This window comes from Heptranchias perlo, chromosome 19 (genome assembly GCF_035084215.1).
Source record: "Heptranchias perlo isolate sHepPer1 chromosome 19, sHepPer1.hap1, whole genome shotgun sequence".
NCBI classification, from domain to species: domain Eukaryota; kingdom Metazoa; phylum Chordata; class Chondrichthyes; order Hexanchiformes; family Hexanchidae; genus Heptranchias; species Heptranchias perlo.
In genome coordinates, this window is record NC_090343.1 from 28288460 (window position 1) to 28313349 (window position 24890).

General features: G+C 41.9%; 1 protein-coding gene across 2 annotated transcripts in view; it reads left to right on the top strand.

Annotated features, from left to right (window-relative positions):
- The window catches only part of gmeb2 (glucocorticoid modulatory element binding protein 2), a 60085-nt gene that overhangs the window by 22860 nt on the left and 12335 nt on the right, over nt 1-24890 (top strand). Inside the window, exons 3-8 of one of the 2 annotated variants that reach the window (XM_068000565.1) lie at nt 4430-4524; nt 8996-9126; nt 12815-12918; nt 14382-14539; nt 18462-18533; nt 19062-19199. In XM_068000565.1, coding sequence (XP_067856666.1) covers nt 4430-4524; nt 8996-9126; nt 12815-12918; nt 14382-14539; nt 18462-18533; nt 19062-19199 — 698 coding nt within the window. The remainder of the gene's footprint in view (nt 1-4429; nt 4525-8995; nt 9127-12814; nt 12919-14381; nt 14540-18461; nt 18534-19061; nt 19200-24890) is intronic. The other variant, XM_068000566.1, reaches the window with a different exon arrangement.

Genomic DNA, 24890 nt, shown 5'->3' on the forward strand with positions numbered 1-24890 from the left:
ACTGCAGCAACTCGCCAAGGCTTCTTTGACAGCACCTCCCAAACCCACGACCTCTACCACCTAGAAGGACAAGGGCAGCAGGCACATGGGAACAACACCACCTGCACATTCCTCTCCAAGTCACACACCACCCGACTTGGAAATATATCGCCGTTCCTTCATCATCGCTAGGTCAAAATCCTGGAACTCCCTTCCTAACAGCACTCTGGGAGAACCTTCAGCACACGGACTGCAGCGGTTCAAGAAGGCAGCTCACCACCACCTTCTCAAAGGCAATTAGGGCTGGGCAATAAATGCTGGCCTCGGCAGTGACGCCCACGTCCCATGAACGAATAAAAAAAAAGGAGCGCTATTGAACAAAATTTGTCACCGAGCTATATAAGGAGATATTAGGACAGGTGACTAAAAGCTTGGTCAAAGAGAGAGGCTTTAAGAAGCATCTTAAAGGAGGGTAGAGAGGTAGCGAGGCGGAGAAGTTTAGGGAGGGCATTCCAGAGCTTAGGGCCTAGGCCGCCAATGGTGGAGTGATTAAAGTCGTGGATGCGAAAGAGGCCAGGATTGGAGGAGCGCAGAGATCTCGGAGGATTGTATGGCTGGAGGAGGTAAAAAAAAATGTTTTCCAGTCATCAAGACATTCCTTAGGACCCAGGATCCCCGATACACCCATATAAAAAGGGAGAGCAGCACACTGTGGGCGGTCCATCACCTACAGTTGGGAATTCCAATGAGACATAAGTTACATAAATGTCATTTAAATGAGACTTGTGTATACCCATAGGGTAGGCTCATTTTTGCTGCTGAATTTGCTGATTGGGAAAATGAGTGGTCACAGGCCCAATTTCCTGATTCCCGCCTATTTCCTGCAAGACTTTATGGCAGTACCTCAATATTGGGGTTTAAGTATCATCACTGTCTGTGTTAATGAAAAAATTGTACCTTTGCTGTCTGCATTATTTTAGTCATCAGTGGGTAGGGAACTATAATACTTTTAGCAACTGACTACTGAGCAAAACAGTATTTTATCATCTATTTTAAAATACATAATTTTTAGTGCCTCATTTTATATAATTTTTATAGTTATGTTAACAATTGGCTCAATTAATGTTATGAAAAGGTTTTGCTGAGTCAAATGTGAGCTTCAAATGAATTGCTTTATAAAGGCACAAGTCCTATTGTCAGGCATTGACATGCATGATGAGAATATCCTAGGATATGAGAAAACAGAGGTGAAATTGGGTCATGTACCACCCATTTTTTAGGTGCTCCATGGACAACTAAGCCTTGAAAATGGGGCCAAAGATTTGCGTGCACACTTCCAACGACCGCTGGCAGCATGCAGAGTAGAGAGAATATGACACAAATCAGTGTGCAACACGCTGAGTTGAAGGCAGTGGTACTATTTAGGAACTCCACACTTCATCTAACACACTGTCTTAACCTCTCACTGTTGAACATGACTTAAGCGGCATGAAGGACCCCACACCAGCAGTATTTGAAGGGATGACGAAGTAGTTATAGGTTAGTTGCTGGATGATTTCTTCTGGCTGCTAGTACATTTATATGTGTTTTTGGAGGTTTCCTATACTTGGATAAAGTTTCAATATTCTGCAGGGAGTGGGCTGGCAGGCTGACGGGCAACAGCAAGGGCACTGGCAGAGTGGCAGGAATGAGAACGGGAATGCTGTCATCCTGAGAGAGGACAGCAGGTTCATGTTCCATGGAGCCACTGCCACTCTCCTGGGGCAGCGCCTCAGCAATCCTGGTGATCTGTTGGAAAACAGATTGCTGGATTGCTGTGACGCCCTGGAAGCCCCTGTCAACAGTAGTACCCAGAACCATGATGGCAGCAGTCAGACCTTTGATGGAAGATGTCATATCAGTTATCGGATGCTGCATCATGGTGGGTTCCACAGATGCCCTGATGGAGGTGACCACCTGTTCCATGTTGGAAAGGATGGGCTCCAAGCTCTGTGCAAAGCCCTATGCCAAGTTGGAGCTGGACTCCTCCATGCTCCTTGACATTGTGCGCAGGCTCAGTGAACCAGTCATTTAATTATGTATGCCCATTAGCCGCCTTCTACAGCCTGGCCCATCGAAGTCCTCATCTGAATCCTCCGCAACAGAACTAGCGACCATGCCCTCCGGCGAGTTGGTATCCTTTCCCCCTGCCCTGGCTGCTGCGCATTTATGCCCGGTGTCTCACCATGTGCCAATCCCTCCTCTATCCTAGCCTCTAACATATGCGCAGTGTCAGTCTCTTAGCTGGTGGCTGCAAGTGTAAGATCAAGTGACTGTATCTGTTCATCATCACTGTCGTCTTCTTCTGCCTCCTTTGACTGGGAAAGTTCCAGTTTTTGGGTATCTGAAATGAAAAAGGGACAAAGGTTAGGTTGTGGTGAGGGGAGAGGAGAAGGTCAGAAGTGCTTGCTTACACCATCTGCAGCTTGTGGGATGAGGGAGAAGTGGGAAGAGGGAAGGAGGATTCGGTATGCAGAGACCCTTATCATTGATCCCTCCAGCGCCGCCAGTGGCCACAGCCTCAGCGATGCCCCTTCCCACAATGGCCAGCACTGTCTCCTCCATGGGGGTTTAAACATGTAGGCGCACTTGTTCTCCTCCAGCTGTTTGTTGCTGCCTCCTGTTAGTGCCACCTTCTCCTGCAAGAAAGAGGGAAGTGTGTCAATGAGTGTCCTGCAAGATGTTTGGGTGATGTGATTGTCATGGTTGAATAGCTGCCAGTGTGTGTGAGTTGTGGGTGAGAGGCTTGCAACAATGCTAAGTGTGTGAGGGTGAAGTAAACCATTTGAATTGAAGAGTTGAGTACTGATTGATAGAGATTGTTGGTAGGTAGGTAATGGGTGTGTAGTGAATTTAGGAGCAGATGAGGCTGGTAGGATTTGCCATTTGAAGATTGAACACACTCACCTTGACAACTCGTGTCACATCATTGAACTTCTTCCTGCACTGCATCCATGTTCTTGGAGCTATGCTCCTAGCATTGACCTCCATCACTTCTTCCTCCCACTGCCTCCTGAGCATATGTCTGGAGGGTCTCTTGCCCCACTGCAAATACAGGATGTCCCTCGCTCTCTCCACCTCTTGCGCCAAGGCCTCTGGTGCATTATCTGAAAATCCTGGTGCACGCTCTTGCAGGTTTAGACATCTTCACAAAATGTCTTCCAAAGCAATCCACTTCCTGACATCAATTCCATCAGCCACAGTGCACCTCCCCTTTAAGAGGTGCAGGCTGCCTTTAAATAGTGCTAATATTGTATATTCCAGGCATTTTTGGAGTGGTATTTTTGGAAGGACCTTTTGGCATTGCCTATTTCCTCCTTCCCCAATCGTACTCATAGTGATCATAAATAAAGCGCAAGCTAACAGATTTGATTTTTAAGAACTGTTTTCATTGTGTAGTTCTGTGGTATTTTCATGTATTAAGTGGAGATGTAGACATATCTCTTGATTCAAATTGCACATTCATCATTCATAGCGACTCAGCAACTGATGGGACAGGTCAGTTTATTGACTGACTAGTTGATGTTATTTTGAAATGCACCATAGTTTTTACTCATATACACTGGGAAATATGTCGGGATCCCTGTGCAGGCAACGAACAACGCAGGTAGCACTGGCTGCACGCAGCAATCATTCAAATCAGCGGGCAGTAGAAATTTAATGTGCTGCCTGCATCACCATGAATGAGCGCGAATTAATCATGTACCGTGATCCCCACACCCGTTTTCGAGGGTTATCCAATTTAACCCCAAGTAATAGGTGGATTATACAGATGACAAACTTCAATATCTAAAATGTTTCTGTTTCAGTTTCATACGGTAATCACATTTAAAGTGTTTTCATACTTGAAGTGAGTACAAATTTTGGATCACTTGGTAAATAAGAATTGGGAAAGCAGAAGTGTCAAGGACTAATTACTAATTTTGTGATGCAATTTTTTGGGTGAATTTTGCACTGGTAAAGGCAAAGGATGTCAGTTGTGGGAAATTTTTGCCAATTTTGTCAGCCAGTGCCAAAGTGAGGCATTTGTAGGTGAAGTATAGCCTGACCAGCCACAGAGCAAAGACCCCCCTTAAAGCAGAGAGAAAAGACTTTTATCCCATCAAGTTGGCTAGATTCGAAGTCAGGCCCCAGAGGTGAAAGGGCACTGTAACACTCAGTTCTCCTGGGTAATGGTAAAAATGTAATACTTAGACACTGAGCAAGTTGTACTGCATTTGTTTAAAGTGGTTATTAATTAAATGCTTTGAATACATAAACTGACAATTGATTTGATTGAAACATCCCTCATTGAAATTTTTTGTGATGTACACTAAATACAGCAGGTTATTACATTTATATACATGTAAATATTAAGTTTCAGCTGGTTACATTACTAAAATACTTACAAAATTCTTTGTCTCTGACTAAGCAGTGGAGGATTAAGTGATGATAGTATGGATTCTGTCAACACTCCAGGAACCTATTCATCTTCCTCCACACTGATCCAGAAAGGCGATATTATTGGTAAGTGTAATAGCTACATACAAATTGTGGAGATAATCTTGTTTTGCACTGAAGATCCATTTTGCTTCCTTGTCCTTAGAGTTGGTGCTCTGAAAATAGAACTAAGTGGTGGTAACTGAAGGATTGGCTCAATTAGAGTTATACACTTTGTGATGAGGGAAAGGGTTACAATCCTTCTATGAAAATAACATGGAAGCTACAAAATGTTGAACACCAGTTGTAGCTGGGGAACACTACAATGTTTAGAACAATATTTTTGAATATTTGCAATCCAGATTGCATCTTTGCAATTGTTCAAAATTGTTTTTTCACTCCAGTTGAATTGATTGCACTTTGAGCTAAATGTTTGCATTCTGTTTAAAAGAAATTGGCAACTGTTTTAATTTCTCAGTTAAAATGATTCTGTAAAGCCTTGTTTTCAACTGAATATACTCTATGGTGGCACTTTTGATTAGCCAAGGAACTGCAAGAGGGTTCAGAAAGCTCTTCTATGGTTGTAATTTCCAGCTAGACTGGTGTTGCCGCAGATCAGATTTAAAGGGGAAGGATACTCTAAGCGAACGTATGTACACATTTTTCATTAAAAATCTTCTAAATATTCTACTACAGTGCTGTAGCATTATGAGGACCTAGATTTTTAGGTGGCATGGTTGCCCTCCCAGATGGTCAGCTGATGTGAGTTTCAGACTCCCATCAGTGAGAATTGATTCCGCAAGTTATTTTACCATGGAAACATCACCCTTTAAATAAAATAATCTTTCAACATAACTGTTTCTCTCACAGCTTTTATACTTGAAAATGGATTCTATTACAAAAGCCAGAATTAGCAATTATGACTGGCAGAACTGTTTCTAAGATTTGGGCATTTTCTTAAAAAAATAACTTCAAAGGTAAATGGCAATTTAGTTTGGTTCACAACTAATATTAGTGTTTTATATTTTTAAAAACATAATTTTCTCCATATAACTAAACCTTGGTATGCTGTGGATGCATTTATTTGTCCAGGCATGCTCTTTTTCTGTGAGCTGCAACAAGTTTATTCATTTGTTGCTAGCCCCTTACTGTTTTGATGCAAAAAAAAATTGTCCATGATGCAAACATGCTAATCTTCATTCCCTTGCTGCTCACTTGGCTAAAAGGAATTGTATTTTAAGATCTTTTTATAAAGAAATGCTTCCATAGCCAAAATAAATGACAGGAGCCGGGAAAAAGAAGGTAAATAAAGAAATTTTTTAAAAAACAAATACGGTTTATAAAAGATGGTTTGTGTAGAAAAAAGTAAAATTAAATGGAAAATAAGAGACAATGGGGAAACAACAAAACAAGCATAACAGTCGTGTTTTAAGAAGTAGGACTTTTTTGTAGCCCAGGGCTACTATTATGTGGTGGAGATATTCCAGTTTTATTTCTGTCATATTAATGTTTGTATTAGTGTCATAAGCAGAAAATTTAAGAGACCACTACCCCTTTGTAATAACTGACAATCTAAGGGTTAAAATACCTGGCATTGTTTCCTGTGCAGAAAATACATGCATTATACTTAGAATATGCATAATTGCTAATGAGTGTTGAAAAGGGGAGCTTCTGTCTGAATTTGAAATGCAGCCATTTTCTGTTTGAATAGATAATGTCCAAGAGTTGCATGTACCACACTTATTTTAATAATCTTATTTAAATAACCTTTTTATCACATGCATTATCCTCTGAGAGAGCTAATTTAATCACACTTGAACGGTATTGTGTGGTTAAATTACCCTTTTTTATAGTTTTATAGCTTCTAAGATCATACTGACAAAGGAATATATGTGTATGGTCTTGTTTGTAGAAGTCTGTTATGCAGCTTTTTTTCCCCTATGGATTGATATCTCTTTTCTTCAGTAACTGGTTTAAGAACAGTATCCAGAGATATTACTAGCTACTATTCCCCATGGGAGAAAGTAATTCTTTGAGAATTGGAACGTAGTAAGTCTAGTATGACTTCACACTCTTCATAAGCAGCATGAAACTAAAACAGTTTCAATCATAGTCAAATAACTTTCAATTTAAGCATGAAGCCGTATTATTGAGGAGCCACTTTGTTTTGGTGACTTTGGCACTTATTCCTAAAATGGAAATGAGCTCCATCTTTTGGTGAGACTTGTGTCTGTGCAGTCAGGATCCATATATTCTTTCACTTTTTCCAAAATATTGCCAGCAATGCTGGGTACATAGTTAGTTGTTTGTCAAGGAATTGCAAAGATTTGCACCTGAAGGGTATGATATCACCCTATTCTTAAATTGCCATTATAAAATATTATCTCAACACATCAATATTTTATAAGGGCATACCGGGTATGTCACCATCTTTATTATAAGAAAAGCCAATCTGCTGCTTGTAATGCTGCAGTTGCAGGCCTCCCACCAGTGCTAACCCTGTGCCACAAGTTGCCCAGATCCATTTGACACCTTGGGCTCAATTTTAACATTGAAAAACGGGTTTGTGGGGGCCACCATTTCAGACCCGCCTCCAACCCGCCCGTTTCCAGTTTTCACAGGGGCGGGAAGAGAGGCGGGTGCCAAACTCGCTTCCAGGAGGTGGGTCGGGCCTTAAAAACTTTTAAGGAGGCGTCAGGCCTCCATTTTACTGGACTTCCCGATTTCAACCTTGGGGGGGCCGGGATTCCCGGGCCTTCTGTTTTACATCTCGTGAAAGGAAGTGAGAAGGCCCGAGACTAACAGCTAGGTGCCTAGAAAGACACAGGTTGTGGGCCCGGAGGAGTAGGAGTGCTTCCCCCAGGCCCAACAAGCCTACCTGCACGACGCCCCCACCGATTATGGACCCCCGCCCCCCCCCCCCCCCCCCCCGATCGTGGAACCCTGACCCCAATCTTCCCCCCACTCCGATCCTCCGACCGCCAATCCTCCCCCTCAACGATCGCAGACCCCTGTGATGACCCTTGATACCGACACCCCCCCAAACCCAGGGACTGACCCTCAATCCCATCCGCCATGACTCACGATGCCAACCTATGCCCACCCATGCCAACCTATTTCCCGTGCCCAGCCGTGCCCAGCCATGCCCCCCCATCCATACAAACAAAGGCTTACCTGCAGACTTACCTGAAGACGACCTCGCCCTGGCTGGTCTCCTGTCCGTCTGAGACCAGCCTGTCAATCAGGCCGTTCCATCGGACGGGAAACTGACAAAAAAAAAATCAAAGACGTCCTTGCATCAAAATCGTACGGACGTCCGGGAAACCCGTACTGATGGGTTTCCCAACCACAATTTGTCCTCCTGCCCCTTTCCCAGCTCGGTTTTAAAATTGAGCCCCTTGTTTTTTAACCCAATTTCTGGATATTTTTTCTCAATTTATCAGGTGTTAGAAACCTGATTTTTCCGGTTTTTCACCTGATGAAAGTGGCATCTAACTGCCTTTTTTTGGCTGCACAATTTTGGACCTTGGGTTGTGGCTTATCCATTCTACCTCCCCTGTTTGCTTTCCCTAGTGGGATATTGGTTGGCCACCCAATTTCAGGCCTCAACCCAACTGTTCCGACTTGCTTATTTGCCTTCCCTGATGATGTAGTGGCTGGTGTCGAGCCTACCTCTTTGGGCCACATGCCACACATTCTCCCCCTCCCCTCTTCTCTTCCCCTCCCCAATATTGCAGTCTGTAACTTCTAGATCCATGTTGTCCCTCTGACCTCTGATCTTTTCCCACACCACCTCCCTAGAAGCATTTCTCCCTGGGACCTTTCTTAGCGGTGGCTAAGCCACTACTGAACTTTTAAGGAATGGAAATCCTTTACAAACACTTAGTCATTATACTATACAAATATATAATATTAGCTGTTATAAGTGCCATTGCAAAACAAGAGCCTGTTTTTTACCTCCAATATTAAACAGGCTTTTAGTTTTATTTTACATCAGTGCAATGGCCCAACAAAATCTGCCACAGGGGCACCATTCACCTAAACATCATCATACTCTACAAATATATAGTACTAACTTTTTAACTGCCATAGCAAACTAAGAGATTATTTTTCTGACTCAAAAATATTAAAAAGGCTTTCTGTTTTTTAACTTACCTTTCACATCACTGCGGGCAGCACAATGAAATTCACTGCAGGAGCAACATTTACAGTCACAAGGATGATAAAACAGCACAGAAGATCTAGTAATATATTAAAATGTTAAAATACTTGAATAATTCATGTAGTCTAAATCTCTTCTGCATTACCTAGTATAGTATTACCAGAGAGGCATCATCAAACATCCAATTTTCACGCAAGCATCACTACAAAGCTACACTGTTGTTTGGTAACTTGGAATGGAGGTAAGAGCCAATCTTCGTATACACATGGCCAGTGTAGTAGAAGTGAGAGCTGAACGAAATTCCTAACCTGAAGTGACCTGTATTCCCCCCCTGTTACAGGAGTAGAATTTTCCACAGTTTAAGCAATTATTAATGTTTGCTTGCTTTCTTTACAGAGGTCAAAATCTCAGATGAAGGAGATAATATAGTGCCAGAAATCATTTATCCTATAACCTGTGGAGAAAGTAAAGCTAACCTTATTTGGAAGAAGTTTGTTTGTCCTGGTATCAACATAAAATGTGTGCAGGTGGGTGATCTGTACAGCTCTTTGTCCAAAACCTACTTTTTATGTAGTGAAGTGTTGGATAAAGAGAAAATTGCATCCTTTTTTATCTGGAACAGTAAGAATGCTGACTGTAGAGTATGTGGTGGTGGAGGCTTTGGAACACTACGGGCAGTGCCATAGAATCAACTCACGGAGATTATTTCCACAGTTCCCACCCCTGTTTTGAGTTCGCAGCAAGTGTGGTGCCTGATCACGGAATGAGTAAAATCTAATGAAGATTCATCAATGTACCATTGTTGCATGCCTTCTAACACTTTGCACTGGTGGAAGCCTGAGACCAGAATATCTGTTATTTCTACTTTTTTCCCTATCAGGTCTCACCAGTTTGTGAAAAAGATAAAGGAATGATGACTTTGTGGAGGCCCATTGCTACAGTACATTGGTAGAACCATGGAAGTTTACAGCACAGAAGAAGGCCATTTGCTCATGTGTAGTGTTTGTGCCAACTCCTTTGCAAGAGCAATCCAAAACTAATCCCATTGCACTGCTCTCTTGCCATGGCCCTGTATCTTCCTTTGCTTCAATATCTATCAAATTTTCCTTTAAAAGATGCAGTAGCCTCTGGCTCAACCACTCTCCATGACAAAGCATTCCAAGCTATAACAAAGCATTCCAGCTCCAAAATCAACATACTCTACTGGGAAGGGTAAAACAAGGATTCATACTTGTGATTTCCCCTTACAGTGAGTTTCTAATCAGAAGCAGGTATTCATAGAGCTGCCTTGAGGATGCTGGGTGCTTCTACCAGGAGGGGAAGATCCATTTCACACCTGCACCAGACGGAAGTAGCAGTGGCCAGTTACAGAGCACAATTGTCAGAGACCTAGAATTAGGCAGCATGCTGGCCTTCTGATTAAGGAATGGATTGTAATTAGGGGAGATAAAGCAACACACAAAATTATTTAATTGGAGAATAAAACTTTTTTTTAAAATCTGGAACTGTTTTATGTGAACTTGAAAAGGAGAAAATAAGTCTGTCACAAGGAGAGATTCAAATAAAATCTCCAAGTTGATATTATTGTGAAGATATAGCTTTTTAATGTGGCTCTCATTGCCCATTTTGCAGTTCCCATGAGGACCTCAAGACAGCTTAATGGTACATTGTATTTAGCATTGTGTGAAAAGGTTTCTGTGGACACTAAGAAAAGTTTCTATATTTGGAATATGTATTTTTAAAATTTTCTTATACACGCTGATGAAGACTTAATCAATCAGCATCACCAAATTCAGTTTCCTTATGGGGGGGATAGTAGGGCAGAATAGTCCAGGATCCAGAAATCTCCACAGACATGGATTACTGCTGCTCGATTGATTTGTCAAATGGTGTGCATGAGCTGTCTGAGAATGGACAGCATCTGCCCTGCAGAAATTACATTGTGACCAGTGTTCAATTTCTTACATGTTGAAGCTACATACATTTTTTTAAAAATGTAAGTGATGTGATGTAGAATGTTAGAGCTTCAATGTGTTGCACCACCAATTATTAGGACATGGTTTTATCTGCAGTTCTCCATGTGGTCTGTTCTTGATGTTCTACTACATGGATAAAGTAAGCAACAGTGACAGATGTTTGGGAGTAAAACTTCATCCTTGTCTTGGGCATGGAAGGACTTAGAGTGATAACACCCTAAGAAGGGTAGAAATGGGAAGGAGTAACATTTCAAAAAAAGCTGTTAACTTTAAAATATTGAATTACTCTCTTATTACATCATCTGTATTAAAGATTGAAGTAAGTGATGTAGTTTGATGTAAATTGTATGAAGTATTTTTCCACATTTTTTCCAGAAAATGATATCCATGCAAACTCTACATGTTCTTGTATGAAGATTTTTCTATAAATTTCCACCTCCAGGTTAATTTATCCATTTTATAGTTGTATTTAGGATTTTAAGTGTCCATTATTCTTTGCTTTCAATAATTTCCTCACCACTACAATCAACTCATCTTGTTCTGACATATTTTCTGGGTTTATAATTACTGTAAACATATGAGCCTAGAAATAAACGGCCTCCTAAGCTTACAATATGATGGGCAGGAAGCGCACATTCATCAAAAGCCAGAACTATGCCACCCACCATATTGGTAAAGGAAAAAATATCGGTGTGCAGTGCCAGTGCCTGAAACCGGTGTTAGGCCCTTTGCATATGCAATTAAGGGGCCTAATGCCTGTTTGAAGCCCCAACTCCAAGATTAGTTTTCCCTGAGGCAGCCGGCTCTGGCTGCAGGCAGGAAAACCAGGTCTACATGTGGCCTAACGGATGGTCCTTAAAGGGACCACTGCCGGTCACAACTAACAAGGTTACCTGAATGTGGAGTAGGGAGGCGCAAGAATGCTCCTCTTGACCCCACATTCAAAGAATGCGGGCCGCTGCTGGCCACCACTCCTTTTCACCCCCACCCTCCCCCCCACCCCCCCTTCACCTCAGTTACCTCTCCCCCTAGACCACCGCGGCCTCCCGACCTGATTGCCTCCCTTCCCGACCTGATCATACCCCTTTCTGGCCCGATCACCCCTCTTCATCATTTACCTGATCTTCAGTCCCGTTTTGTCGACAAGCTGCCTGATGCGTCCACATTTCATTGGCTCGATGAAAATGAGGCCCAAGGCCCAATATCGTTTGCACCTTGGGCCTCACCATTCAGGTGCAGTGATTCCTGCGCTCCCCGCACGCTCAAATTGGGCTCGCCCGAATTTCTAGGCCACAGATTTTGGTAATGTCCTGGCCAATATTTATCCCACAACCAACATCACTACAAAAAAACAGATTATCTGGTCATTATCAAATTGCTGTTTGTGAGACCTTGTTTTGCGCAAATTGACTGCTGCATTTCCTACGTTACAACCGTGACTACACTTCAAAAAAAAAGTATTTCATTGGTTGTAAAGCGCTTTGGGACGCCCTGAGGTCGTGAAAGCCGCTATATAAACGCAAGTCTTTCTTTCTAATGTTATTACATCAACATTTTACATTGAAACTGCTTATGTAAACATTTAGATTGGAAATACTGTATATGTACAGTGCCTATAACAGCAGCAACAACAACAACTTGCATTTATATAGCAGCTTTAATGTAATAAAATATCCCAAGGTGCTTCACAGGAGCGTTAAACAAAATTTGACAACGAGCCACATAAGGAAACTGTAGTTGCTGGCTCTCGCCAGTGGCAGTGCTATGGAGTGAGTTTCTGAAGTTTCCCAACTCCATTGCAATCTTGTACACAAAAAAGCTTTTATTCATTGACTGACTGTGGACAAAGCCACGGGCAATTTACTAGTATTGTATAAAATAAGAAATGAGCAGAAAATTGTTGTAATGTTGGCTCCTCCCCCCCCACCCCCGCCATTATCAAGGTAAAGTAATTGTAAACTTCAATAACCAGCAAAACTTTAAAAATAAAAATACTGTTTTTACTATATAATCCAGACAAACTCGAGATAATGCTGTGTATCACCAGATGGCACTGCTTTTCAAAAAGGAAACTGAATGCTCTATTTTTGATATTTTGCCAAAATGGGACTTCTAAGAACATAGTGCTAAACATGAAAGAATTTTATTTTTTCACTCTGTTTTAAATATTTCAAACAAAAATCTTTTTAATATCTAACTCCCTATAACTATTAATTGCAGTGTCTATTTTCCTTTCTAGTTTGACAATCAACTAATAAGCCCCAAAGAGTTTGTGAATCTAGCTGGAAAATCTACATTGAAAGACTGGAAGAGAGCAATCCGTTTGAATGGTGTCATGCTAAGGTTTGAGCTACACTATTACTGTTCATGTTGATAGTTTGATTTGCATTACTGGTGTAATTTCAAAATTAAAATAAGAATAAGCAAATTTGAATGGTCAGTCTTAAAATGGAAGTACTTTGCCCAGAGAATTGATTAACGCCAAGATCTAGGAGTGAAGATGATATCGATCCCCACTCAGGTCATTTGCAATTGACCAGAGATGGACCCGTTGGATGCATTATCCAGCGGAGTCTTTTCCAGGTCCCAGCTGGGAGACTTGATGTGACTGGTCTCTACAAGACAGCTTTTACACAAGGTAAAATGATAATATCTCCTCTCTGGCAGGAGACATTTTTTCCAAGCTTTTCATGGGGGAAATACCATAGACTAAAAGCACTCTACCCATGATAACTTTCTACTTTATTTTCAATCAGAGGCACAATGCAGACAATGTAAAATATTGAAAGCACTGTTATTGATTTGTTAACTTTGTAAATAGAGGTAAAAATCAGGCAGTTATTGGATGAACACTGTGCATCTGCACTGCCTTGAACATCTTGTAGATCTTCCAGATGATCATTAGTCACCGAGTCATTCAAGCAGTAAAACATTTCACAGAAAAGAGCTTTTATGATACACTGTCAGATGAACTCTATGAGCCCTTGTCTGCAGAGTTGACTTGCCAAATGCTTTTAGCAGAAGTATAAATTCAGCCAGTGTCACTCTCATAAAACCCTGGGGCAGACAAAAGGCATGCCACTTATTGTTTCTGTTGCATTCGTAGAAGGTTGTGCTGAGCCAAACATTTTTGATTAACCCAAGTTTCATGAGCATTAGACAGCACCGGCAAGTGGAGACTAGAATATGGTCTCTAAATACTGAGGTGTCATCCAGTGGGGGTACTTGCTTCCGGTCAAAGTGACCACTGGCTCAGTGGTAGTATTCCTGCCTCTGAATTGGAAGGGTTAGATTTGGGCCACACTCCAGACAGCCTCGGCAATCAGAGACCAGAGTGTCAGCTCTGAATATTGATTTGATGTCCAGCAGGGATATTTGTGTCCGATGGGTGCAGGTGGGCCCCCCTGCCCCCCCTCGTAAAAAGGTAGGAGGGGCTCTTTAGCCTCGGTTACAGCCCACCCAGGATAAGGTTCTCCGAAGATAAAAACCATGAGGAAAGCAGTGGGAAACCACCTCAGCTATTCTTCCCTGGTAATGGTTCAAGAATCGCATGTGTGAGATTTGTGTTAGCACCTGTCCTAGGGCCGAACACAATGGTCAGATCGACCTCATGCAGCTAATATGTAATCCAGTAGAGGGCAAACACCCATCTAAGAGCCTGTCTACTAGTATAGTCATGGACAGTAGTAGATCATAATTCAGAAGCTGTTACCTGAGATGTCATCTGTTTCTGGTTGATAATGCATATGTATAATTTTCAGATGCAACTTTTTAATTGAATCTGTTCTACTTTTAATTCACTAAAGAAAAATCATGGATTCAGGAGAATTGGATTTCTACCAGCATAGTAAAGTCTGTTCCAATACTTGTCGTAGTACAAAAATTGATCTTTCCAGTGCCAGGTCATCTTTGAGCAGCCAGCAATCAACAGAGTACATCCCAATGACTCCTGCTATAGCTGATGGTAACACATTTACTTTATTAGTATCTATGTGATCTTTGTATGCTGAAAGTCAAATTGAATAAGAGATGATTCCTACTAAGAAACAGGTATTTGTTTGGCTTAGTTGGTAGCATTTTTGTCTCTGAATCAAAATGTGTTCAAGCGCCGCTCCAGGAGTTAAGCACATAATCTAGGCTGACACTTATTGGAGGTATTGCCTTTAGATGAGATATTAAACCAAGGCCCACTATGACTGTTTAGGTGGATGTAAAAGATCTGATGACACTATTTGAAGAAGAGAAAAGTCAAATAGACAGGTTAAGTGAGTGGGCAAGAAGGTGGCAGATGGAGTATAATGTGGGGAAATGTGAGGTTATTCACTTTGTTAGGAAGAATAGAAAAACAGAATATTTTTTAATTGATGAGCAACTATTAAATGTTGGTGTTCAGCAAGATTTGGGTGTCGTCATAGAAGAAACACAAAAAGTTAGCATGCAGGTACAGTAAGCAACTAGGAAGGCAAATGGCATGTTAGCCTTTATTGCAAGGGGGTTGGAGTACAAAAGTAAGGAAGTCTTATTACAGTTGTACAGGGCACTGGTGAGACCTCACCTGGAGTACTGCGTACAGTTTTGCTCTCCTTATCCTATGGAAGGATATTCTTGCCTTAGAGGCGGTGCAACAAAGGTTCACCAGATTAATTCCTGGGATGAGACGGTTGTCTTATGAAGAGAGGTTGACTAGAATGGGCCTATACTCTCTGGAGTTCAGAAGAATGAGAGGTGATCTAATTGAAACATATAAGATTATGAGGGGGCTTGACAGGGTAGATGCTAAGAGATTGTTTCCCCTGTCTATAGAGTCTAGAACTAGGGGGCATAATCGCAGGAAACGGGGTCGGCCATTCAAGACTGAGATGAGGAGGAATTTCTTCACTCAGAGGGTTGTGAATCTTTGGAATTCTCTACCCCAGAGAGCAATGGATGCTGAGTCATTGAGTATATTCCAGGCTGAGATGGATAGATTGGACTCGAGGGGAATCAAGGGATATGGGGATTGGGTGGGGAAGTGGAGTTGCGGTCGAAGATCAGCCACGATCTGATTGAATGGTGGAGCAGGCTCAAGGGGCCTTATGGCCTACTCTTGCTCCTATTTCTTATGTTCTTAAAAGAGTTCTTCCAGTATCCTGTTAAGATTCTTTACTCAGCTAGCGCCAGCCACAACAGATTAATTAACTGTCCATTCATCTCCGTTACTGTTTGTGGGACCTTGCTATGTGCATATGTTTGCCTACAAAACAACAGTGACTCCAATCAAAATAAATTAATAGGGTGTGATGTGCTTTGAGCTGTCTTGAGGGTGTGATAAGCTGCTATATGAATCCAGGTTCTTTCTTTTATTTCTATTTCTTGTAGTAGATTTTTACTTTTTATGAGACAACATGAAGTCAAACAATTGGTGGTCCAATATCAATACTGCAAGTATTGTTTTTTTGATTCATTAAGATTAACCATTCTCTTAGTTTACTAACTTAATTTCTATCAGTAGGAATGTGTTTGGAAGACATAGAAAAAACCTAGTAAGTTATTCAAAAGCAAATATTGTTAAGGGACATGTGAATTATGTTGGTATATCTGACGTTGTGGTATATCGACACATCAAACAATGAAATTACTATGTGGTGTATTTAAATTCTTTTTGGATGACAATGTCACTGCTAGTAAATTTTTCAGTTTCATTTCAGATTTTTAAAAGAGAACATTTATTTTTATGGGGTATATACGAATAGATTCTTTAAAAGCTTTATGGGATCCTGCCATCAAAAATCCTTTGACTACCTTTCCATTAAGTGACTACATATACCAGCAGGATTTAGGACATACGTGTAAGGGTTGGCTCTAGTTTCACAGAATTAAACTTTGGTTCTTGTGGCACTCTTCTTTAGAGCCACTTGACTGCACTGAAAACTAGGCTAACAGATGTGGGGGCGGGAATAATTTATCTTTGTTGATGGCTGACATTAAACTGGATAAGTGCCCAGACTGCTATGGCAAATACAGAAGTTTGAAATGGAAACATATTCTTTTCAATTCTTTCTGGACAAGCCCAGTTTCAGGGAGATTTACGTAAGTGCCAGGTCTGACTCACATGAGGAAATGCTACAGGGAACATGAAAAAGATAACTTGTGATTTAGCAGGGAGCAAGAATATGTTTATCAATGTAACAAAATAGCAACAGTTCATTTGATAAACTTCTCTGAAATTCTTAGTGAGATTTTGAAAAGTAAAGAATGGTAAATACATTCTTCAAAAAATGTGAAACAGCTCACAGGAAGGTTAATTTTTGTGACATCTATCCCTGTTGTTACCTCCAGCTGTATCCTATTATGCTACCTAATACAAGAACAAAAAGAGATAAACAGTTTTAAATATTTCAAACAAAATAAATTTTATGTTTGGTTACTTATAATCTGAAATAGCGTTTAATGAATATTAAGCAATTATGGTTAACTTAACATTTGTTTAGTTTTATTCAGAACCTGTATAATGTGTGTTCATTTTACTATAATAGAATTGTTTATTATACACTAGGCAAGGGGTTTGATATGCTATGGTACAAAAAGTTTTCTTTTAGAAAAATCACATTTTTGTATTTAGAATAATATGGTGCTTGGAGGACAAAATTCATTAACACTACTGAGACTAATAAATGATAATCCATTCATTATTTATCCATACAGATAAAAAGAGAATTACCCTTATTGTTAAATTTAATAATATTAAATTTAATGTATTAGCTTCATAGCAGTGAATGGGGAAAATGTTCAGTTTTGAAAAAGCATGAATTTGTTTTGTGTACAGTGTTGATTAGTGGATGCAATTTAGTGGGCCAACCATCTGCTTCTCACTAATTCCCCAAACCCATTACATTTTTATTTCTGTTGAAGTGCTGTAGAGTATGAACAAAAGTATGGAACAAAAGAATACATGGTTTCCACCTGCAACAAGTTGAAAGAGGGTCAGATTGAGGTAAATCACTGCACATACTATACCCCTCCCACTTGCATAAATGGAACTCTAAATTCATGACCGTGCTGGAGAAGAATGCAGAAAGTATTACCATGCCCATATTCTGGATCTGCCCAAAAATGTTGGACAGCAGTCATGTTACAGGAAATTCAAAAGAATTATCCAGCTCATTGACTTCTGGGACTCTCCCTAGTGATCTCAGTAAATGCCAATATGATGCAGTCCAGGATTGCATCCCACTTCTGTGGCAGGACCTTCCACCATATGGATCAAAATACTGTGGAAAGTGACCCAATACACAAAAGTGTTATGCTCACTGAGGCTCAATTGGGACAAATTTTCAGGATTAGGTCTCTATTCCTGGCTTACTGCCATGAACAGATATCCACACCAAAACATTTCCCATATACACACAAACAAGACAGAAGGACATCTCACAATCAGTAAAAAGGGAGTCACAAGGATGCAGTAAGAAAGCTAATAATCAGCCCAAGAATGCCTTTCTTTTTCTCTCCCCCAACCCATTCAAGGGAAACACTAAATATATGCAGAAGCTGCTAGTCACCCCAAGCCACCCACAATTATATATCTTGTACTAAACTAATATATAATGCCCAAAGAAGTGTAAGGTATATGCTATATTTAATTAACTCTAAAACAGTAAAGTAAAAGAATAATGAAGCTGACGATACCTTAGTAGAAAGACTATTAAAACCTGTCAAATGGCACAAAACACTTCCCAGCATTCTTGAGGAGGAACAAAAAAGAGGACATTAAGAACAGCTGAAACTGAAATGTATTTCATTGAGGGATACAGGGAAATTCCTCTGAACGATTCAGTGACTAATACATTATTTATTTTTCAGAAGAATTCCTCAATACCTAATTCATGACTGATTACTGACTTTTTCAGTTAATGGCTCACCTGCCACATCTGGATTTGAGAGTTGCGAAGACAGTTGTGAATGGATTTCTACAATTGGAGGTACTGAGTTTTAGAACTTGTTCAAAATATGTGCACAAAGAATGTCAGTCTGCATATTATAAGGATTCATACAAAGGCGACTGGCGCATAGTTGGAAAATTTAGGCCTAAGTGTTATCTGCATACAGTTCTTAAACAGGTGCAGCCTAGTTCTAATGATTGTAAATGTGTACATTTAAGGCAGTTTGCTATGAATATGATATAATGAACAGAATAGGTGTTCTCCGAATAAGCTTTTACACAGTAATTTATTAGGATATGGAATACTTTACCACAAGTGGCTACTAAAGCAGAGCCAATTGCAGGGAAATAGTTAAACACTTGAAGAGAAATTAGATGACACAAGGAAATGGGATTCGAGTATATTGTGTCAGCAGGGGAGCTAGCATAGGCACAATGGACTGAATAGCCTCCTTCTGTTACCAGTATTCTGTGTTTGATTGTGACTGGAATGGAATGGAATGGCTAGGCTCTTTAAAGTTATTTATTCATGCTAGTATTCATTTTGTTATCTTTTGTCACATCATAGAGGATACCTTCTCATTTTGGCGTGGATTAAAAGAAGCAGGTTTACTGGAAGAGGTCATACTGGAGTTTCAGCAAGAGATGCAAGGCACTCTGAAAGGCCTTCAACAAAGACTGCATCAGCCTCCTCTTCAAGTTGCTGGTGAGTACATCATATATTTTTAAACATTTTAGTTAAAAACTTAAAAGAAAAAATTTAAATTTGATAATTCTAAGAGTACACATCATTTTCTTTAAAAAAGTGAGTAAAATGGCAGTTTATATTGTAAGGAATACATTTGGTATGATATAAATTAAAACGTGACCTCACAGGGCAGATTTTCCTGTTCGTGCACCTGGGTGTAGCACATAGAGGAAAATTGGACAGGAGGATCGCATAAGGGAAGCTGTCAGATTTTCCATCCATTTGAAGTACTGGTGCAATCTTCCCCAACTGATTATCCTCTATATGAACTATACCTAGATGTAGGAATAGGCAAATCTGCCCCCACAATCAAAGAGTCAAGGAAAAGGGCAGTTTCTTTTTTGATGCCTTTCCTTATCTAAACCTTAGCTTGTCCCGGTAGGAAGCATTCCTAACCTTGCTTCCTCTGACTGATCGTAGAGTGGAAAGTAGTCAACAGGCAGTCATGGACACAGAAACTAAGAGAGACATAGGCAAACCAGATACAAGGGACAGGCAGATATTGGGAGGCAAGAAAGGAAGCAAATCTACAATAAAATGTATATACATGAACGACAGAAGCATTAGGAATAAGATGCCAGAACAAGAGATTGTGGCAATAGGGAACTATGATACAGTAGGAATATCCAAAACATGACTGACCTCTGAGGATTGCAATAAATAAAACATGCAGGACTGTTGAGAAAAGACAGATACGCAGGAGTGGAGGCAATGTAACCTTATATGTCAGAGCTATCTGAGAGATTAAAGAGGTTTATCCTGAGGGAGGTGGAAAGTCACTCAATGAAACACTCTAATTAGACAGTCCAAATGTGAAAGGGGCAAAGTTAAGATTTGGGGTATGCTACAGAGCCTCCCGGGTGAGCAAAAGAGATGATAGTTTGCTCTATATGTAGAGTTAAGAAGAGTGTGTGAAAGCAGGAACATTTATTAATGGCCGACTTCAGTCAACCAAATATAAATTGGGAATACGCAAGTGGCTTGGAGTCGAATTTGGTAAATGTAACGTACGGCTGCTTCGTGACTCACTGCAACAGGAAAGACACGCGAGGCAGTGCAAATCCTGTCTTTGGTAACAGTAACTGACCCACACAACATACAGGAAATGGAAGTTATGGCACCTTTACTGACTACAGAATGATCAAGTTTAATATGATCTGAGACTCAGAAATACTGAGAAGTAGGGGGCAGGTATGTAATTTTAGAAAGGCTAACTTCAAATAAATTAGGTAACTGCTTAAACAAATTGTCTTAAGGTTTTGTTCTGCAACATTTCAGTGGAAGACAATTGGAGCACTTTTAAAGACATAATGCTGTTTCTAATTTACATCAATGACTTGGATTCAGAAACTCAAAATTTCAAGATGATACCAAATTAATCAAGGATGCAGTTCAGAAAATGTAGAATGAGTTGGACATAATTTATATAAGTGGCTGGAACAATGGCAGATGAAATTTAATATGGACAAGTGTTAAGTACTGTGCATAGGAAGAAAACATGGACAGCTCATACTCCATGAATGGTGTTGAACTAGGTCTGGATAAAGTTGAAAGAGGTCTAGTAGACTCGACATTCAGCACATCTGACCACAGCAGAGTAGTAATCAATAAGTGGAAGCAGACATTTTGTATAGAACTTTCTCTATGTGACATCATGGGCATGATTTTTACCTGGAGCCGGGAACTCATCGGATAGGTAGATAATCGCATGGGAAACCCGGAGGTAAAGTGAGCGCATCAGAATCTGCGATCACAATTAAATTGAAGGCACTTAATTTTACTTCTGGGTTTCTCGTCACCAAGCTGCGCAGCAGGAGTGCTGTGCACCTGCTTGACGCAATCTGAAGTCCGCTATTTAAAGGGACAATGCAAAAATGGATTTTGGAGGAGAAAGGAGGAAGTGAAGCTATGGATTCAAAGAGAGCAAAAGGCAGCACCCAGGTTCATGGACGCTTCACTTGAAATACTGCTGGGTGCAGTGAGAAACAGGAAGGAGGTCATTTACCCGAGTGATCGGAGGAAGAAACCTGGTTCTGCCACCAAGAAGGAGTGGCTGGAATTGGCAGAAGAGGTCAGCAGCAGGAGCACAGTGCCCAGGTCTTGGCTTCAGTGCAGGAAGTGTTTTAATGACCTAACCCGGTCAGGAAAAGTGAGTACATTTGCTGATTCACCCACCTCCTGTGTTGAGCAAGAGCCCCACCCCCCCACCTCACTCTGTTGGCACGCCTACTCCATCGCATCACTCCTCACACCTACTTAAGTTTCAGCATCAACCATCCTTCACTTTGTATGCACTTCCTCACCTCCCCATTTATGCACCCACCACTGCCACTCACCCCAATCCTGATGCAATGTGGTGCATCAGTCTGATGCATCTGTTTCATTGTCAGCTTCACCCAAAGCAATGCATCTATCGGGTGGATACGTCATCTTGTCACCTTCAGGCATTCAGGCGTTCTCTTCTCCCCGTGTAGGAGAAGAGAGCGCAAAATGGAAGGGAGGGGACGAGGGCTAGAGGTGGACCACCACAAATAGTCCAGCTCACAGTTGCAGAGGAGGAGGCCATGGACATAAATTGGAACGTTGCATGACTATCCGTCTGAGATGGAGAGACTGGCAGCCCGCAGATGGCTGGTGACAGAACTTTAACATCTTTCACACACAAGTTGAATTGATTTTATCAATGATTGAACTGTTCCAAACCTCAATATAGCCAGTGGAAAGATTGTCACTTTTCCGATGAATAATTAATATTGGCTTCTGTTGTCTTCCAGGACCTTCACATCTTCAAGAGGAAAGTGCTGAAATGGAAGAAAGCGATTTCTTAGAGGATCTCATTCCTTCTGAGGGTGCACAGAACATACAGCCATGCACCAGCACAGATACTGACACTTGTCACCTGATGATTCACCACTCACAAGTGAGCACAAGCAGACAATGGTAGCAGAGGCAGCTATGGAGAGACTGTGACGGGGGACGCAATCCTCTCCAAGCTCTGCTCAGCCGGACACAGTTGCTGAACCCCAGGGGACATCGTTGCGAATGCGAATGAGAGAGGAACACTGCACCTTTGCACGGTACTGGAAAACATGCCAGGCACACTCTCCACAATAGTGGAGAGGATGGAGTAGTCCAACTCCATTGCTAGTGGATTGGTGGCACAGGTAAGTGCGAGAACGTCTGTGATGGAGAGAATGGTGGCCTCCATTGAGCTTCAAGCACGGCTCTCAAATGAGTCCATGCAGGCCATAACAATGGTCGTGTGGATTCTGGATGCCAACATGCCTGCCACCTTAAACAGGCAGACAGCTACATTAGCTGTGGCCTTACAACACGGCACATCTCCTCACCAACCTGCTGGCCAGCAGACTGGTGGGAGTGATGATCCGCTGGCCCGGGAGAGGGATGATGTCGAAAGAGGACATGGAAGTGCGGACTCCCCTCAAAATGCTCCTATGCCTCAACTGTTGTCCCCTCCTCAACCAGTACCTGCAATGCTGCCTCCTCTCCCGATGGCCGAGTCTGCCGCTGCACAGGTGCAGGTGGGGCAGTCTTTGGTGAGTCCCTCACGGGCTCCAAAATTCAGGGCTAGAAATAGGACTATGTAGCGCCCGTTGTTTCGGTGCTAAGCAACCTCCTGATCATCCAAGATGGCGTCTTGGCTGCACATGCACGTTTCCAGCATGACGTGCGCTGGACGCCATCTTGGTATAGGTGTTAGCGCACGCACAAATAACGAACGCTGACAGCATGTAAAATAAGGAGAAAATGGATACAGTCAGTGTGCATTGCTGATTTAAAGTGATCGAAACCATTTTGGGACTTAACGCTCAACTCAACGCAAAGTCTCAACCACGACCATCTGAAAATGTCTTAGAGTGCCTGGAGGACCCCCCCCCACCAGTGCTATTTAAAGGGGCCATGCAGGATTTACAGGTTAGTTGTTGGATTACTGCTTCTGGCTGCTGATACACTTATAACTGTTTTTGGAGGACTCCTATACTTGAAAACTAGGACGAGGGGACATAGCCTAACATTTAGAGCCAGGACTGCAGGAGTGAAGTCAGGAAACGCTGCTACATGCAAAGGGCGGTAGAAGTTTGGAACTTTCTTCTGCAAACGGCAACAGTTGCTAGCTCAATTGTGAATTTTAAATCTGAGATTGATAAATTTCTGTGAACCAAGAGTATTAAGGGATATGGGGCTAAGGCGGGTATATGGAGTTAGATCACAGGTCCGCCATGATCTCATTGAATGGCGGAACAGGCTCGTGGGGCTAAAGCAACTGCCACTTGCTGCCTCCTGATATGTGCCATCTTCTCCTGCAAGAAAGCGAGACATGTGTCTGGGTGATGTGCCTGTCATGGTTGAATAGCTGCCAGCATGTGTGACCTGTGAGTTGTGGGTGGGCGGTTTGCATTAGTGGTAATGTGTAAGGGTGAGACAAAGCATCAGATTGGAAGAGTTCAGTACTAATGGAAAGAGTTTGTTGGTATGTGGATGTTGAGGAGTGTAGTGCGTGGAGCAGTGGATGCGGCTAAAGATGCAGTTGGTAAGAGAAGCCACTTGACAATTGACCTCACTCACCTTGACCTCTTGTGTCAAAGCATTGAACTTTTTCCTGCACTGCATCCATGTTCGTGGTGCTGTGCGCCTGGCATTGACTTCTTCCCCCGCTGCCTCCCACTGCCTTTTGGACATATGTCTGGAGGGCCACTTGCCCCCCCCCCCCACCGTGGATATATGATGTCCCTCCTTCTGTGCGCCTCTTGCACCAAGGCCTGTAGTGCATCATCAGAGAACCTTGGTGCACGCACTCTCGCAGGACTGGTACAAACTCAGATTGGCAGATTGCTGAGGTCTGGCATACAGATTGGAGGATGTGGGATTTAGTAGTGTGCAACCTTTATTCAATGTTTTAACATAACTCATCAGTTTGTAAACATAGGGATGGGACCTGCATCTGTGTTTTACGTGTGCGATGTCTGATCTCCGTTCAGACTCTGTGCAGGCTGCAGACTGTTATTTTTAGCAAATAGCAGGTACCGGCTACCTTTAAGAGATTTTAGGAGACATCCTCCCTTTAAGAGATTAGGGTCCCCCTGCTGGTGGAAAGTGAGAATTGCATTGAATCCTTGTGTCAACGCTGATTTCCAATGCTGCTTGCAGGTAAGTCCTCAGGCCTGATGGAAGTCCTACCTGTGCAGGGACCTTCGGGTGTGGGTAAATAGCGGATCGCACTAACCGGGCCCGAAAATAGGCCGTATCCAATTTTTCTCCCCCCCCCCCCCCCCCCTCCCCTGCAGAGTTTGTAGGCTGAGAGCATCTCAGCAGTCAGGACAGGGATCTGAGCAAACTGCCACTACCTCTGCTGAAGCCACAGGGGATGCGGTAGAAAGAAAAAAGCTAAGCAATTGTAATTCATCAAGGGTATGCACAAGGGGGCTTGACGAGCTGTCATGTTGTTAATTTATATATTTTTTTTGTTATGGCACATTAAATTTAACTATTATCAACACTACCACGTCTTGGTGATTATTGAGTCCCTTTTGTGAATTCACCCTTTCATGTGCTTTATCATGAACGCCAAGACATGATGCCACCCATTGGGCGTGTATACAGTGAGTATATGCGTGGTCAAAGGACTGT